Below are 17,002 nucleotides of genomic sequence, written 5' to 3'. Positions count from 1 at the left end.
GCACTAACAACCACCACCAATGCTACATCCACAAATGCATTAAGATGAACTTGAGTTTAACTGATCATGTGAGCGTATGAGACAAGGATTCAGAAGCTACTGTGAGAAAAATAAGGCAGTTTTACTGAAGTATGATTAAAGCAGAAAAAACGTTAAACTTGGCCTATTACAGCAGGTATGAAACTCTCATCTCTTATACTATCTATGGGAGAAATATAATATACTGAAATATCTCTTTTGATAAATATTTATTCAACTGCTTTCCTGATTGAGTATGATAAGGAATCACCTTCTCCACTTTAAATAGAGGAGAGGAAAATTATATGAGCTACTTTGCCTCCCCTCTCCAACTGGGGAGAAAGATGGGGCTAATAATAATAATAATAGACAAAATAGTATATTTTTGCTGATATACTTATAACAATAGGGTTGTAACTCCCTCAGCTTGCCAAACAATATCTAAACAATAAAACAGCTGTTGCTACACAAATGACTCAAACCAGATTGTAACTGAAAAGGAGTGATTTAAGAAGATTATCTCAGCGACTATACAGCAGAAAACAACACAGGAAATAATTTATGTGCAAGTGACCATTGGCATTTTTATTTACTATTGCTTTAGGACCTTACTTACCACTTGTGACTAAATTCCTGAGACAAACACAGGCCTGGTTTGAAACCTAGTTGTAGAAAATAAACAAATCAGAATGCAAGAGAAAATACCCCAGATTCTCAGCTTTTTAAAACAACATTAATTTATTTTAAATATTTATATACATGCCTCTCTTTTGGGGATCCTGGGACCCAAGACAGATAACAACAATGTAAAAACAATATAAACAGTTTAATGAACCAACATAGAACAACATATTAATAATACCTGTGTTGGTTCTCAAGTTGACTGGTTCAGATTAATTGAACACATGAAGCCACCTTACACTGAGTGAGATCAATGGTCCAACTTGCTCTGTACAGTCTGCTCTGATGATCAATAGCTAGCTTTCTGTGGTTTTGTTCCAAGCAAAGAAAGGCCTTCCCCAGCAGCTAGGGCCTGAGAGGTCATTTAATGAGTGATATCAGTGAATAGGCATACCTGAACACATGACCTCATTAAGATGTCTTATACTAAATCGGACTATTGGTCCAACAAGGACTAGAGATGTCAGGGATTGAACTTTGGGCCTTCTACATGGTAAGTTGATGTTCTACCACTGAGACATGACAACAGTCTGGTTAAGTGGGATGTAAACTTTAATATTTACAAAGTTTTCTGTGATTATATGAGACAAGCCTAATTATTTTTTCTAGCTAGAGTTTTCAGTCTACTTGGGTAGAAATGACAATTGATATAATAACGGATATACTCAAACAACAGATTTTTTTTGTGTTAGAACCTCCATATAATCAGTGGATTCATTGGAATCTTCTGGATCCAAGTGACCACCAGCCAGAAGAGGAGGGTTTGATATGCTTAAAAAAAAGAGGGAAGTCCTCTGTTAAGGTACCTGCTTGAAATGCCAGGAACTCCAGAAGAATCTGAAGGGCCAGGGAAAGAAGAAAAAGAAGATACTGGATTTATATCCCGCCCTGTACTCTGAATCTCAGAGTGGTCACAATCTCCATTACCTCCCCCACCACAACAGACACCCTGTGAGGTAGGTGGGGCTGAGAGAGCTCTTACAGCAGCTGCCCTTTCAAGGACAACTCCTACAAGAACTGTGGCTGATCCAAGGCCATTCCAGCACCTGCAAGTGGAGGAATGGGATATCAAACCTGGTTCTCCCAGATAAGAGTCCATGCACTTAACCACTATCCTTTGACTCTTCTGGGTGGAAGAGAGAGAGACAATGTAGCCTAAATGAATTCAGGATTCATCTAAACCAAGCTAGCTAACACAAAATAGTTGGAAACTGATATCTGGTAACTTTAAGATTATTCTGCCTATCTCTTATGAGATTTTTGGCAGATGGGATTTTCAGTCTAGGGAAATAAATTGGTTTTTCACTCCTCTAATCTATCCTTGGCCCATGGAGTCCGTAATGTGAAAAAGAGTCTTTAACATAACAAAAAGAAATTGTTTTGTTTCCAAAAGAGTTAAACTGACATCCCTCTACAAGGTTCTGGATGAAGGGTATATAAGATTCTCATTTCTGTTGAAGGTGAAGGGAAAAGGCTAGAAAGGTGAACTCATCTTCAAAGTCTGAGGATTTGGGAACTGGGCCATTTGGGTAAATTAATTTCACATCCCCTGGGTAGAATGGAGGCACCTGTAGGACCCATCCTTCCACACAGCTCCTAAGTTTGGTGAAGTGGTTAAGTGTGCAGACTCTTATCTGGGAGAACCAGGTTTGATTCCCCACTCCTCCACTTGCACCTGCTGGAATGGTCTTGGGTTAGCCATAGCTCTGGCAGAGGTTGTCCTTGAAAGGGCAGCTGCTGTGAGAGCCCTCTCAGCCCCACTCACCTCACAGGGTGTCTGTTGTGGGGGGAGAAGATATAGGCGATTGTAAACCTCTCTGAGTCTCTGATTCAGAGAGAAGGGTGGGGTATAAATCTGCAGTCTTCTTTGTCTTCTAATCTGAGCATTCATTTTGTTTCTTCACAGAGGTAAAACATATTTAAGATACTTTTACTGTACACAAATAAAGATATTTAGACTTCAGTACTGAGCAACTTACTGCAAAGTAAATTCCACTGCAATAAAGGGGAAATTTCTGAATAAACGGTCAGAGGATGGAGGAATTAGAAAAACAGTAATATCCTATCCCAAAACCCCATGCAATCCACAGCTTTACCTTGTCCACAGAAGATGAGAGGAGAAAAATGAGCATCCGGAGAAGAAATCGGTCCCCTGTTTGTAGCATCACTGCATGGTGCTGAGAGTTTGTTGCCATGTTGCTTAGAGCAGCACAGCTATAGTACTGTAAGCACAGAAGAAAGGGAACTAATACACTACATGGTGGGTTTATGAAATGCATGGACTACAGATGCTGAAAGGCCCACAGATTTCTAGTTGAAAATGCTTAGGGCTTAGGCTCCCAAACCTTAGTCAGGAGCCCTGCCCAGAGTGGGCAGAAGGGCACAAATGGAGGATTGGAGGGGGTACTTTTCTTTCAACACTAATTTAACAACTTGTATAGCCTCTGTTACTCCATCTTGGAGTTCTGAGAGTTCTTGACCTCTATTTGCTTGAAGGATGGCCATCAGGCCACTCCCAAGAGAATGTTTTAATTCACATTTCTAAATTCTTATCTAGAAAGCTGACTTATTTTCCTCCACCACTGAGCACCAGGTTCAAGATCTCTCAGCCTCTATGAATGTTGCTTTAATGATGCTATTCTTGATTTGTATCCAGCAATTAGGGTGTAAGATGTTTTGTTTTAGCTATGTATGTCATCTTGGGTTTTGCTTTTGAGGCCTTGCAAACTGAAGCCTGCCATCATCTGTAAGGCTGATGCTTTATTAAAATCTCCTTGTAAATGAACCTAGATATTGCATATTGTTTCCTTGGGCTTTCTGCAAACTTTGGCGCTCCCAACCTAAGTCCCAAACACCACTAGGGCTCTCTTCATTTTTAAGTGATCAAGGATCTTGAAAACTTATCACATCATGGACTGGCAGTAGGATGGCTGCATGACTCATCCCACAGCCCTAATTCCCTCCAAGACTAGTGTTTGAATAGGCTATTTTCACCTCAGAATACCATAAGAGGCACATTTTATTCTTGAGAAGGAAAGAGAGCAAAAAAGAGCACACCACTAGAGTCAAAGGGGAGGGAAGATGTACTTAAAAAAAATATCCCCTCCAAATTCATTTTTCCTGTCAGCTGTCATATTTTGCACTCCTCAGGAGGTGTGCTATTATTCTACACTGACTACTGCTTCTTAGAACAAAAATCTGCATTCCAAATCATGTTTGCATTTTGTTTACACTTGGACATTAATCTATTTCAGACTCAAGGCAAAAAAATAAAAGCCAGCATTTGTTTACATCTTGAATCTCAAATGGGTTAGTCTTTATTAATTTAGGGGTTATCTCAAACAAAAAGCAAAGCTCCAAGCGCTTTTGACCATACAACAAATTCCATCTATGGAATGAGAACATCTGGGCCTCAAATAGTTCTTTCTTCTTTCACTCAAGAGGTTACCTGTTAGGTCCCAGGTGTCACAGATCTCGATCTCTTTCTCTCTACCCCCAACCTAGAGTTCCCATCAAGAAACTAAAATTTATCTACATCACTTAATTTTATGGGATGACTCAAGATGTCACAAGCAATTTTCTGTATTTTTCTTTTCCTCAGTCTGTAAGCACAGCTGATGATTCATTTTCGATCTTGACAGTGTTAAAAATCTTATAGGTGTTATTTCTGCAGAACTGAAAAAAGTTTTTAAAATATTGTGCAAATCTAAAAAGTCTTATAGGTGTTATTTCGCAGAACTGAAAAAAGTTTTTAAAATATTGTGCAAATCTAAAAAGTCCCTGTTTTAAAGCCATGTTTACCTGAACTTCTGAATCAGGAGACTCTAACAAAAGGGTGAGAACAGGGAGAGCACCTTGTCGACACAAAATCTGTTGCACCCATTCTGCAATGGAAAGGGGAACCAATAACATGGAGGCTGTAACTTCACACGCAAAGTATTTTGGGCTAATGATCAGTCAGCTTCCTTTATTATCACTCTATAGATGCAAGTGAATTAACAGCTAAAAATACAGCATTTCCTAAGGGAAACAATACTGTTCCATTCTATTGCAGATTACAATATCTTTACTTTTTCCTGAATAGAACAATGGCAGGACAACCCACCCACTGGCATTATGCGCAAGGACACCAAACATTGTGGCTAGACCATTTTCTAAAGAAAGAGGAAGGAAGAAAGTTTCAGTTACTCTGTAATTGCTCTGTAGTGCTGCTGTGTAATACAACTGCTAGTTTAAGTCCAGTACAACGTTAGAGACCAACAAGATTTTGGAGGTATGAGCTTGTGTGAGACAAAGCTCCCTTCATCAGGTAAAAGTTTTGACTCTCAAAAACTGATTGATAAATAGATAGCCTATTCTGAAAAAATGTAATAATAGTGAATTGATTAAATTAATATTAAACATTTATGTGTTCTTTGGGTTCATCCTGCTGTAACCAGTGATGAGAAAGGATTGCCTAAGACATCAATCTAAATTCAAACCACAATGTAGAGACTGAAACATAGAGCTAGAGATGTAAAAGGGAGATTTCTGAACAAACTAGAAGGAAGTCCAATGTTCATTTTAAATAATCTGAAATCTTTAAAAAATGCATTGGGGAATTAACACTTTCCAAAATAATAGAAACAGTGCCTCCAGCTTTAAAAAAAAACACTCATTGAGCTCTCAGTTGTCATTTTGGAGGTTGCTAGGCAACCACAACAATATTGCTGAGCCTCCCAAACCATTTTTTCTTGTAAAGCAAAGCCATGGTGGGGGGGAGCAGAGCAGGAAAACTAAAACAGCCCTAGAAAAGCTTCCCTTTCCCTCCCATCATGTCCCCTAATGGAGGACTCATCGTCACAGGCACAGCAGTAACCAGTGGAGGCTCACTACTCACGCAACTTGGCTTGGCACTAGCTGGAACCACAAAACTGGGACAGCTACAGCACCAGTGGCTGTGACTCAACTGGGCCAGGCCCATCCCCAGTGACCACTGCACAAATAGATTTCTTTCAAAAAGTCCCACTATTCAGTCACAGAGTCTTTTCTACAGAAGGTGCAAGTTCCAAGCCCCTGCAATGAAATGCAGTTAGAGACCACCTCTGGAACACCAAGGAATGGGTGACCTAGGCAGCTGACAAGGATTTACATTGTGCAGTGTTGCTCAGTCTCTAAATTGATCAGAGCTAAACAAGGTTTCTGGACAGTCAGAGCCCATTTTCACCTTCCAGGCTTTCTCTAAGCTTCTCCAATATTTTTTTTCTCTGGAGCTATGATGGTTTCATATGATGGGTTTGTGGGAGGGAAGTCCTATTGATGAAGCCATCATAGCTCCAAAGACAGAAAATCTTGGAGAAGCTTAGAGAAAGCCTGGGAGGCGAAAATAGGTTATCACTGTCCAGAGACCTTGTTTAGCGCTGATCAATTTAGAGACTGAGCAACACAGCACAATGTAAATCCTTGTTGGCTGCCTAGGTCACCCATTCCTTGGCATTCCAAAGGTGGTCTCTAACTGCATTTAATCGCGAGGGCATGGAACTTGCACCTTCTGTAGAAAAGACTCTGTGACTGAATAGTGGGACTTTTTGAAAATATCTATTAGGTGTTTTGTTCTTTTCTCCCTTACGTTTCGTCCACTCTTGAAATTTATACAGTTGAAGCTATATAAATATTTGTTATAAAAGTGAGGGTGAATTATTATAGCTTTAAGAAACATGCTTAAGACATTTTGGTACTCGGAAGCATTGCTTTGGATCCCCAACTGGGGATTGGCAACCCTAAAATGTCAGTATTGCCTAGCCCAGCATTATAGTCATGGGATCAACACCAGTTCCACTGACTGAAACCTCTTGATACATCCCAGAATTGGCAGCAGTGATAGCCCCTTGCACAATGTGCTCCGACAAGAGAGGATACTAGAAAGAAGCACTCAGTCAGCAGCAGCATTCAAGATAGAAGACATCATAGAGGAGTTCCTGTTTTCTTGTGTGTTGTTCATGTTTCTGTCCTGATTGGTAACAGTGACCAAGAAATGTCGGAAGGAACAGAATAAGACATCAAACATGCCTTCTGCTTTGCATGCTGCAAAATGAGGATATCTTTGTGAGATGCTGAATACTGATTGAAACTTGTGTAGATAGCAGCTGGCTTAACGAATTTCATACTTTATCTGCTTATTAAGTGGGCAGTAAAGACCTGCTGAAAGGTAGACCAACAGAATTGTTGTTTTCCTAATCAATCATCATAACTGCCAGTGAAAAACAGAGCCTCCATAACTATGTAACTTTTTATCGAGAATAAACTTTGGCAACATAATTTCCCTCCCATCTTCTGGAAGGTTACTGCATTTGATACAATGGAAATAAGTCCCAGTTCAAAGTACCTGATTGTGTGAGGTTGAAAATGGCTCCAACTGCATATTGCTGAACTTTAGAATCATAAGATTTAGAAAGAGTAAGTAAGGGTACAATTCCTCCTGCAGAAGTGATTGCCTCTCGATTGGTATCTGGGAAGTGAAAGAAAAAAAGAAAGTTATTTTGGTAGGTAGTACAGAAGAATACTATGGGCGTTTTCGCACTGACCTTCAAGTGGTGCGACCACCCTCCTCACGCCGGCGGATCTGCAGGGATTTCGCACCAGAAGCGCCGGCGCACCCAAAAGAGCCGGCGACTTCCGTCGCGAAACCAGCTCAAATGTTTTCCTGCTTCTTGGCGGTTTCCGTTTGAGCTGGTTTCGCGACGGAAGTCGCCGGCTCTTTTGGGTGTGCCGGCGCTTCTGGTGCGAAATCCCTGCAGATCCGCCGGCGTGAGGAGGGTGGTCGCACCACTTGAAGGTCAGTGCGAAAACGCCCTATATATAAGGAACAGTCTGAACACAGTATACAGTTATAAAGACAGAGACTAGGAATCCTGTGTGCTTAGTGAGAGAACAGGCCAGAAAAATTATATAAATGAACGCAATAAGGTTTGTATACCATACAGACTTACTAAATGAAGCTGTTTTTACTGGAAAATAATTGCTATCTATATACCCTAGCTGACAATGACTACTGGCAAAGTCTCTTAAATCACTGTGCTGGTGCATAAGACTAGAAGCCTCTCAGCACCACTGTGTAAAGTTACACTTTATGATATTATATTAACCCCAACAGCACAACCATGCCAGCACAACAGCATCTGACAGAGGCACTGAGTCAGGCACCCACAAGGTTCCTATCTCAGATGTGTGATTCTATGAGGCTCATCTTAAGATAGAGAAGGAAATAATGGAGATAAAGCAGATCATGCTGTTATACTGGGAGATTTTAACAACCCTCACATTGGCTGGGTAAACATGTGCTCAAGTCATGCTGTGGGATTCCTAGACATCATAAATGAGTGTGCAGTGAAACAGTTGGTCACAGAGCCAACCAGAGGGGTAGTAATCTTGGATTTGGTTCTGAGCAGGTCTCAAGACTGGGTGAGAGATATAGAGGTTGTTATATGAACCAGGAACAGTTACCACAATGCTATTAAGTTCAGCATTCAGGTCAATGGAAAGTTATCCCCACAGTCCAAAAATGTAGCATTTGATTTCAAAAAAGGGAACTTTACAAAAATGAGGGTGTCAAGCATGCATATTTCTGAGTACCATTGTAGCTCCTCAGACAAAGAACAGGACACCAAGATCTCCTGCCCCCCTCTCCTTTTACAACCTAAGGGCAATAATAAATCCATCTGGCTCAAGGATGTTTAGGTTAACTTAGCTGGTAACAGTGTGATACGCCTCTCTCCCAGATTCACACAGCCTTATCTACTTGCAGAGAAAGTGTGAGAAAGGGAGATGTTTCTATTACTTGCAATCCTTAACATAAAAGAGATACCTAGTAGTAACCTTTGAACTCGTGACTCAAATTGCATCTGTATGTTATCCTTTGAAGCTATCCTATAAAGTAACTATGTGATTCTGTACACGTCATTACTACCAAGGCTTTTGTCCTTGATAAAGCTATGCAGTTTCTACAATAAAGCAACTTTTTGATTTAATGACAAAAGACTGATTATTGAGAAATATTGATGCTTGACGGAGGGGAATAGTAAGAAGGAACTGAAGGGGAAACACAAGAGAGTCAAATCTCTAGAGGATGTTTGGAAGCTATTTAAAACCAAGCTAATTGAATCACAGATAGAATGCATTCCACAGGTTAGGAAAGGCACTGCCAAGTCTGAAAAACAACACAAGTCAAGGAAGCCATAAAAAGTAAAGAGGCTTCTTTTTAAAACTGGAAGGTCTTCCCCAATGAATTGAACAGGAGGGACCACAGGTGCTGGCCAAAAGAAATATAAGTCAATCATTAGGCATGCGAAATAGTTTTTGAAGCGTGGGTTGCTAACAGCATGAAGACAAACAATAAACATTTTTAAAGATATATCCAGAACAGGAAACCAACCAGAGAAGTAGCAGGGCCTTTGGATGACAAAGGAGTAAAGGGATTGCTAAAGGAAGATGGGGAGATGGCAGAGAAGCTCAGCGGCTTTTTTGCTTCTATGTTCAATGTGGAAAATATGTGGCACGTACCCACGCCACAGCCCCTATTTTCAGGAAGAGAGTCTGAGCCAAATTCAGGTGACCAGAGATGAATTTCTAGACCAACTGGGGGAATTAAAAACCAATATGTCTCCAGTTCCTATGTACTGTACTCTATAAAAAGCATTATAAAAATAGTTTTTGCAACCCACTAAGGACTCTGGAAATTTACAATGCCAAAATCCTTCCTCAGTTGCTATATGGAATACCTTTGTAGATTGGAGCCTTTAGTCCCTGCGTGGAGAATGTGCAATCATCATTCTTCTGTCAGATTTTAGGTGCTCCCAAATGTGTCTCCTACTCATCCATTTGTGCAGAGCTAGGTTTACATCTTCTAGAAACCAGAGCCTGGATTATGGCTTTTAAATTCTGTTTAAAAATTCATTTCAGAACGGACTCAGGAAGTTTACTATACTACCTGATGAAAGACAGGCACAACATTACTTGGCTCTCTACATTTACCCACAAACTAAAAAAACTTGGTGTTGAGGTGGACACTCTTTTCTTATGCGGCGAACTATATATTTTAAGAACAATCCAACTAAGGTTTATGCATCATGAATACCATAAAGGGTTCCCCTCACATCCCCCTGTTTGCTCCGCAGCCAATCTTGGTATACTCCAAAGACATGGGAAGATACTCCATTATTTTTTTACTTTAGATTCTCCATTCCATCGTTGGACTTTTACTCTTGCACGTTTAAATGCCTTCCCATCAACAGTGCTCTTTGGTAGGTTTAGACAGATACCTCTCCAAAATAGATTATGTTCATGTGAATTAGGAGTCCTTGATTCTATGTCACATTATTTTAGAATGTCCTTTCCTGGCCTCACAACATAGATAATTTTTAGCTGAATATCTCCAACACAATGTATTTACTAAAAGGAAAACTCTAACCTACTTTTTAGAAGATGTTTATCCCCACATTTCTCATGTGTTCCGAATTTCTTAGTAGAAGCCTATAAAATTAAATCTAGGCATACTTCTGTATTTTAATTGCTGGATGTCTACTCTTTATTAGTATTATTGGCTGCCATTTTAATTGATTGCTTTATGTATTGTTGGTACTATACTTCAGGCCTTTGTACCTACTTTTGATTGTGAATCATTATTGCTTTTATGCCAATAAAGGTCTGAACTGAACTGAACTGATTATCTAGTTCTTGCCAAAAGTCCATGTTTTTTGCGGAAGAACTTTGAAACTTGTTTCTCATTGTGGTGAGAGTTGACAGACTTTATTTGTTGCAAACAGAGAGTGTGCATCCTTTAAGTTTCATGTTGGAATGTTGCTGAACCTTGTTATATATATTTAGTGAAGTTTTATTGAAACGCTGTATGAAACTGGTACTGCTGAATAAGAGATATTGACTAAATTTTAAATGAAGGTCATTTTGTGATTTTGCTACTCTGTACCCTGTGCTCCCTTAGTTTGTGTAGAGATCTTCTTTTAAACTTGGCAGTGCCTTTCCTAACCTGTGGAATGCAATCTATTTGTGCTTCAATTAGTATAGTTTTAAATAACTCCCAAGCATCCTCTAGGTCAGGGGTGTCAAACTCATTAATTATGAGGGCTGCATCTGACATAAATGAGACCTTGTTGGGCCAAGCCATGTTGGGCCAGGCCATGTGTGTACCTATTTAAGATTAGGTAGCAGAGATATAAACTTTATAAAGGACACAGATAAACACAATTAAAGTTGTTGTTGTTTTTTTAAATAGCTCTTAAAACATTAGCACTAATTGGTCTTAAAGGTGTTTTTTTTTTATGTCTCCCATGGGATCCAGGGAACTGGGCAAAGGAAGCTCTGGCTCTTTCTTTCCTTGCCTAGAGGACCAGGCACGCCGAAGCAGCCTGTCACTAATAACACAGGTCGAGATGCAGGACAGGAACCCGGAAGTGACCGACAGGCTGCTTCGGCAACGATGATGGCAACGATGGGACTGATGCCACAGGGACGGGCTCGAAACACTCTATAACCCCTCAAAAGAACAGCAGTCTAGCTCGCTTCCCCCGAGCCCTGCCGCCATAAACCTCAAGGGGGCTCATTTTGCGGCATCTCCCAGCGGGAGGGTGGCACCCGCACGGGACACATATCAAATGAAAGAGGGGGCGCAGGGCTATCAGAAACAGCCGGCGGAGGGAGTCAGGAGACCACCCCACTGGGGGATCCACACCCCGAAAGTGATGAAGGTGGCGCAGATAGAGCCAACAGAGCAAACAGGACAAAATAAATAGGTTGCATTATGGACAGAGCAAACAGGACAAAATAAATAGGTTGCATTATGGAGTACAGTTGAGAAAGTGCCTTATCCCATATACTGATGAAGTAAATACAGGATTTGAGAACAAAATTGCACCAGAAGACACAAACACAAAGCTCCCTTACACTGAATCAGTGCTTGGGTCCACCAAAGTCAGTATTGTCTACTCCAGGGGTGGCCAGAGTTGCTTAACAAAACAGCAACACAGAATAAAGGTCAGATGTTTGAGAGCCGCAAGACATGAACATCGGATATTTGAGAGCCACGGAAGGAAGGAAGGAAGGAAGGAAGGAAGGAAGGAAGGAAGGAAGGAAGGAAGGAAGGAAGGAAGGAAGGAAGGAAGGAAGGAAGGAAGGAAGGGAGGGAGGGGGGGAAGGAAGGGAGGAGGGAGGGAGGGAAGGAAGGGAGGAGGGAGGGAGGGAAGGAGGGAAGGAAGGAAGGAGGGAGGGAGGGAAGGAAGGAGGGAGGGAGGGAGGAGGGAGGGAGGGAAGGAAGGGAGGGAGAAGGGAGGGAGGGAAGGAAGGAGGGAAGGAGGGAGGAAGGAAGGAAGAAAGAAAGGAGGGAGGGAGGGAGGAAGGAGGGAGGGAGGGAAGGAAGGGAGGAGGGAGGGAGGGAAGGAGGGAAGGAAGGAAGAAAGGAAGGAGGGAGGAAGGAAGGAGGGAAGGGAGGAAGGAGGAAGGAGGGAAGGAAGGAGAAAAGAAAGGAAGGAAGGAAGGCCGCCCCCTCCCGCCAGCTGCCGTCCCCGCTTTCGGCCCCCTCCCTCCCTGCCTGCCCTGCTTACCTGCTTCCAGGGCGGGTGGAGGCCCGCGCACGGGGCCTGGCGGCGGTGGCGGAGGCCGGGGAGGCAGCGGAGAGGCCAGCGCTGCTCGCTGTAGGCCCTCCAGCGACCAGCGCCGGCCTCTCCGCCGCCTCCCCGGCCTCCACCTGCAGTGGAGGCCTGCGCGCGGGGCCCGGCGGCGGTGGCGGAGGCCGGCGCTGGTCGCTGGAGGCCCTCCAGCGACCAGCGCCGGCCTCTCCGCCGCCTCCCCGGCCTCCGCCTGCAGTGGGGCCCCGCGCGCGGGTGGGGAAGGTGGCAAGTGAGGGAGGGAGTGTCCCCGCGCATGTGCAGAGCCCGCCACAATCGCCCTGCGCACGCACAGGGACGCTCCCTCCCTCACTCGCCGCCTTCCCCGCCCGCGCGCGCGGCCCATCGGCTCTCTGGCTGGCTAAACCGGGACCTCTAATGGTCCCGGTATAGCCAGCCCGGGAGCCGGGAATTGGGGGCCAGAACCGGGACTTTCCCGGGTGACCGGGACGGTCTGGCCACCCTACAAAGCAAGCTCTCCCTCCCTTCTTCCTCCCTAAGGGAGGAGCCTCAGGCAATTGAGAAAATAGAGACTTTGCTCTATAGCTCCTGTGCGATTGAGCAAGCCTTGCAAAGCAAAATGTTATGCAGAAGGAAGCAAGAGAGAAGCAGAAGGAAGCAGATGACAGCTGATCACGGGCTTGATAGGAGCCTTCTGAGGACCTGATTAGGCCCTCAGGACACATGTTTGACACCCCTGCTCTAGGTATTTGACTCTCTTCAGTTCCTTTTTACTATTCCCCTCATCTTTGCAAAATTCCCTTTTTTGAAATCAAATGTTGCAGTTTTGGTTTTGGAGGCAAGTTTCCATTGATCTGAATGAATGCTAAACTTAACAGCATCATGGTAACTGCTCCTAGCTGATGTAACAACTTCTTCATCTCCACTCAGGCGATGGACCTAGTGTCTTCCATGGCAACACTGGGACTCTCTCAATTTGTTACGACTCCCACGCATCAGGCCGGGCACACATTAGACCTCATCTTTGCGTCTGGGATTTTGGTGAACGATATCGCTGTAGAAGTGGTTCCATGGTCGGATCACCTAGCCCTTAAGGCCTGTATGGAGACACCGCCCCAACCCTGTATGGGCGGAGAGCCTATTTTGGCTCGCCCTCGGGGCCTGATGGACCCGGAACGGTTCCAAACGGCCCTGAAGGATCCCTGGCCCACTGGCAATTCCCTCGATGACCTGGTGGAAGCCTGGCAAGGCCAGCTATCCAGGGCTATCGATGAAATTGCACCTCTGCACCCTCGTGTGAGGCTGGCCCCATGGTATACCTTGGAGTTGCGCCAGCTGAAACAAGGGCTCAGACGACTAGAGAGGCAATGGAGGCATACTCGGGACGAAGCGACGAGAACATCCTATAGAATGTTTATGAAGTCTTATGAGATGGCAGTCAAGGCTGCAAAGAAAGACTACTTTGCAACCAAGATTGCATCTGCAAATTCACACCCAGCACAATTGTTTAGAATAATTGGAGACCTTATAACACTGCCACAAGGCACACCAAATGTTAGAGAATTAGAGATTGGCTGTGAGGCATTTGCGAAACATTTTGCAGATAAAATCTCGTCGCTCCGCCAAGACCTGCCTACCACATTGGATACAGTAAGTGAAACTGAGGCTCCGTGCCTGTCTTCGGGCTTAGTGCTGGATCACTTCGACCCACTCAGCCTGGAGGAAGTCGACGGAATCCTCTCTGCTGCTCGCTCAACAACATGCGATTTGGACCCTTGCCCCTCTTGGTTGATTAAATCCTGCCAGAGGGAGCTTAGATGTCCTTTACAGGACATCATAAATAGATCCCTTGTAGAGGGGCGTTTTCCAACACCTCTGAAAGAGGCCTTGGTCCGCCCCTTCTTGAAAAAATGTACAGCAGACCCAGCCGAATTGGCAAATTATCGTCCGATGTCTAATTTACAGTTTTTAGGTAAAATTATTGAAAGGGCAGTGGCGTTGCAGCTACAGAGGTTTCTAGATGATGCTTCCATCCTGGACCCGTGCCAGTCTGGTTTCCGGCCGGGCCATGGGACGGAGACGGTGCTGGTCGCCTTGGTGGATGACCTCCAGCGGCAACTGGATCGAGGCGGAGCCGCGGTACTGATGCTGTTAGACCTGTCAGCGGCATTTGATACAGTCAACCATCAGCTACTGACCCGCCGTCTCGCCGACATAGGGGTTTGGGGGTTGGCCTTACAATGGCTTTCCTCCTTCCTCTTGGGTCGGGGACAAAGGGTGGCGACTGGGGGCGAGTGGTCCCAGAGGCGCACACTAGACTGTGGGGTGCCTCAGGGAGCAGTTCTCTCCCCGATGTTGTTTAACATCTATATGTGCCCCCTTGCCCAGATTGCCCGGAGGTTTGGGCTGGGTTGCCATCAATATGCAGATGACACCCAGCTCTATCTACTAATGGACGGCCGGCCCGACTCCGCCCCAGGGAACCTGGATCAGGCTTTGCAGGCTGTTGCAACGTGGCTTAGGCTGAGTGGGCTGAAGCTGAACCCGACGAAGACAGAAGTCCTTTGTGTGGGTCATGGCGCTCTGGGGAAGGAAATATCTCTCCCGGCCTTTGATGGTGCGCCATTGAAAGCAGCGCGCCAGGTAAAGAACTTGGGTGTTTTACTGGAGCTTTCATTATCAATGGAGGCCCAGATAGCAGCCACTGCCAAGTCAGCATTCTTCCATCTGAGGCGGGCGAGGCAGTTGGCCCCTTTCCTAGAGCGTCAGGACCTTGCAACAGTGATCCATGCGACGGTCACCTCAAGATTGGACTACTGTAATGCCCTCTACTTGGGGCTGCCTTTGTGCCAGACCTGGAGGCTACAGCTGGTGCAAAACGCAGCACCCAGGCTGTTGCTAGGACTCCCAAGGTGGGAGCATATATATCCGGGCTGTGTGAACTGCACTGGCTGCCGATTATATACCGAGTCCAGTACAAAGTGCTGGTCATTACCTTTAAAGCCCTATATGGCCGAGGACGGCCTACCTGAGGGACCGTCTTTCCCCATATGAGCCCCAGAGAGCACTGAGGTCAGCTGGGAAAAATAAACTGACTACCCCTGGGCCGAAAGAAGCTAAACTTCAGAACACTCGTGCACGGGCCTTTTCAATCGTGGCCCCTTCCCTATGGAATCAGCTCCTGGAGGAGGTGCAGGCCCTGCGGAGCCTCGATCAGTTCCGCAGGGCCTGCAAGACCACCCTCTTCAAGCTAGCGTACACGGACTGCTGAATTATGGTTGTTTATAAAGGGAGCCGCCAATATGGTTCTGTTTAAGGACGTATGTTATTATGTAAACTATGTAATTAGCGCCGGAAATACCATCACTGCCAGATTAAGTTTAATTTGAATTGTATATTGACTGGTTTTTAATAATGTTAATTTTAAGCCCTATATTTATTGTTCTGTATGTTTATAAATGTTGTTAGCCGCCCTGAGCCTGCCTAGGCAGGGAGGGTGGGATATAAATAAAATATTATTATTATTATTATTATTATTGTTATTATTATTATCATCATCATCTCTCACCAGGTCTTAAGACTCACTCAGAACCAAGTCCAAGATCACAACCCCTCTTGTTGGCTGGCTCTATGACCAACTGTTCTAGTACACTGGGGCACTCGGGGTATTGGGGATGAGTTTATGTGACCAAGGGGCAATTGCCCAAAAAAGTTTGGGAAGGTAACCACTTGATTAGAGACTTACAGCTGTCTCCACCTCCCTCCCCAATGAAAGCTGGAAGTTCAGAGACATGCTTAAACTATTATTACAACATTACATCAAAATGTCAATATTTTAGGGCCTTTTTCAAAACAAATAAAAACTGAAACCAGTCATTTTCAGAGTGGGTTGGGGAGAGAAGAGTGAGTCATGCAATGATGACATCAGTCCAATAACTGAAAAGTGTGCTGGAGGTGGGTGGAAGAAAGTGAGACAAAGAAAACCTGCAAAAACATTATGCAAAAAGAAAAAGCTGACTCAAAACTGGCTTCCAGAAAAAGATCGGGATTAAGGTGGTTTTAAAAGAACCAGAAAAAAAAAACAGGGAGTAACTAACCAAAAAAACCAACAAAGCAAAATCTAAAAGCACAAACATGCATGATGAAACCTGGAGTAGTAGGGGGCCAAAACCAAATGGAAAAACCCAAGCAGAGAAGTCCTTGGCTGAAATCAATGGATATCACTCTTCTGTAAATTCTAATGTTGATTGGTTAAATAATCTGCAGGGGTGGGGATGAAGAGTAAGCAAGTGTGGAACATTACAGTTCATTCTAGCTATGCTTTCACGTTACATTTACATATACTAGTGCAGGGATGTTGAACTCATTTGTTATGAGGGCTGGATCTGACATAAATGAGACCCTGTCGAGCTGGGCCATGTGTGTACCTATTTACAATTAAATAGCAGAGATGTACATTTTTAAAGGACATAGATAAACATGACTAAAGACTTTTTAAAAAAACCCTTGAAACATGCTTAAAACGTTAGCACTTGTTGGTCTTAAAGGTGCTTTCCTTGTATTTCTCCCATGGAATCCCTTGGGAACTGAGCAAAGGAAGCTCTGACTCTTTCCTCCCTTCCCCAGGGGATCAGGATGGGGAGAGCCTCAACCAATGGAGAAAGTTGAGGTTTTGCTCTGTAGCTCCT

General features: G+C 44.1%; 1 protein-coding gene across 2 annotated transcripts in view; it reads right to left on the bottom strand.

The window, feature by feature from the left end:
* LOC132586740 (uncharacterized) overlaps positions 1 to 17,002 on the bottom strand; it is a 54,475-nt gene that overhangs the window by 25,088 nt on the left and 12,385 nt on the right. For both annotated transcript variants that reach the window (XM_060258830.1, XM_060258839.1), the window contains 4 exons: positions 7,064 to 7,186; positions 4,501 to 4,583; positions 2,796 to 2,921; positions 635 to 680 (listed from right to left, as the gene is read on the bottom strand). In XM_060258830.1, coding sequence (XP_060114813.1) covers positions 635 to 680; positions 2,796 to 2,921; positions 4,501 to 4,583; positions 7,064 to 7,186 — 378 coding nt within the window. The remainder of the gene's footprint in view (positions 1 to 634; positions 681 to 2,795; positions 2,922 to 4,500; positions 4,584 to 7,063; positions 7,187 to 17,002) is intronic.

Source organism: Heteronotia binoei, chromosome 1 (genome assembly GCF_032191835.1).
Source record: "Heteronotia binoei isolate CCM8104 ecotype False Entrance Well chromosome 1, APGP_CSIRO_Hbin_v1, whole genome shotgun sequence".
Taxonomy (NCBI): Eukaryota; Metazoa; Chordata; class Lepidosauria; order Squamata; family Gekkonidae; genus Heteronotia; species Heteronotia binoei.
This window is presented reverse-complemented; position numbering and strand designations above follow the sequence as displayed.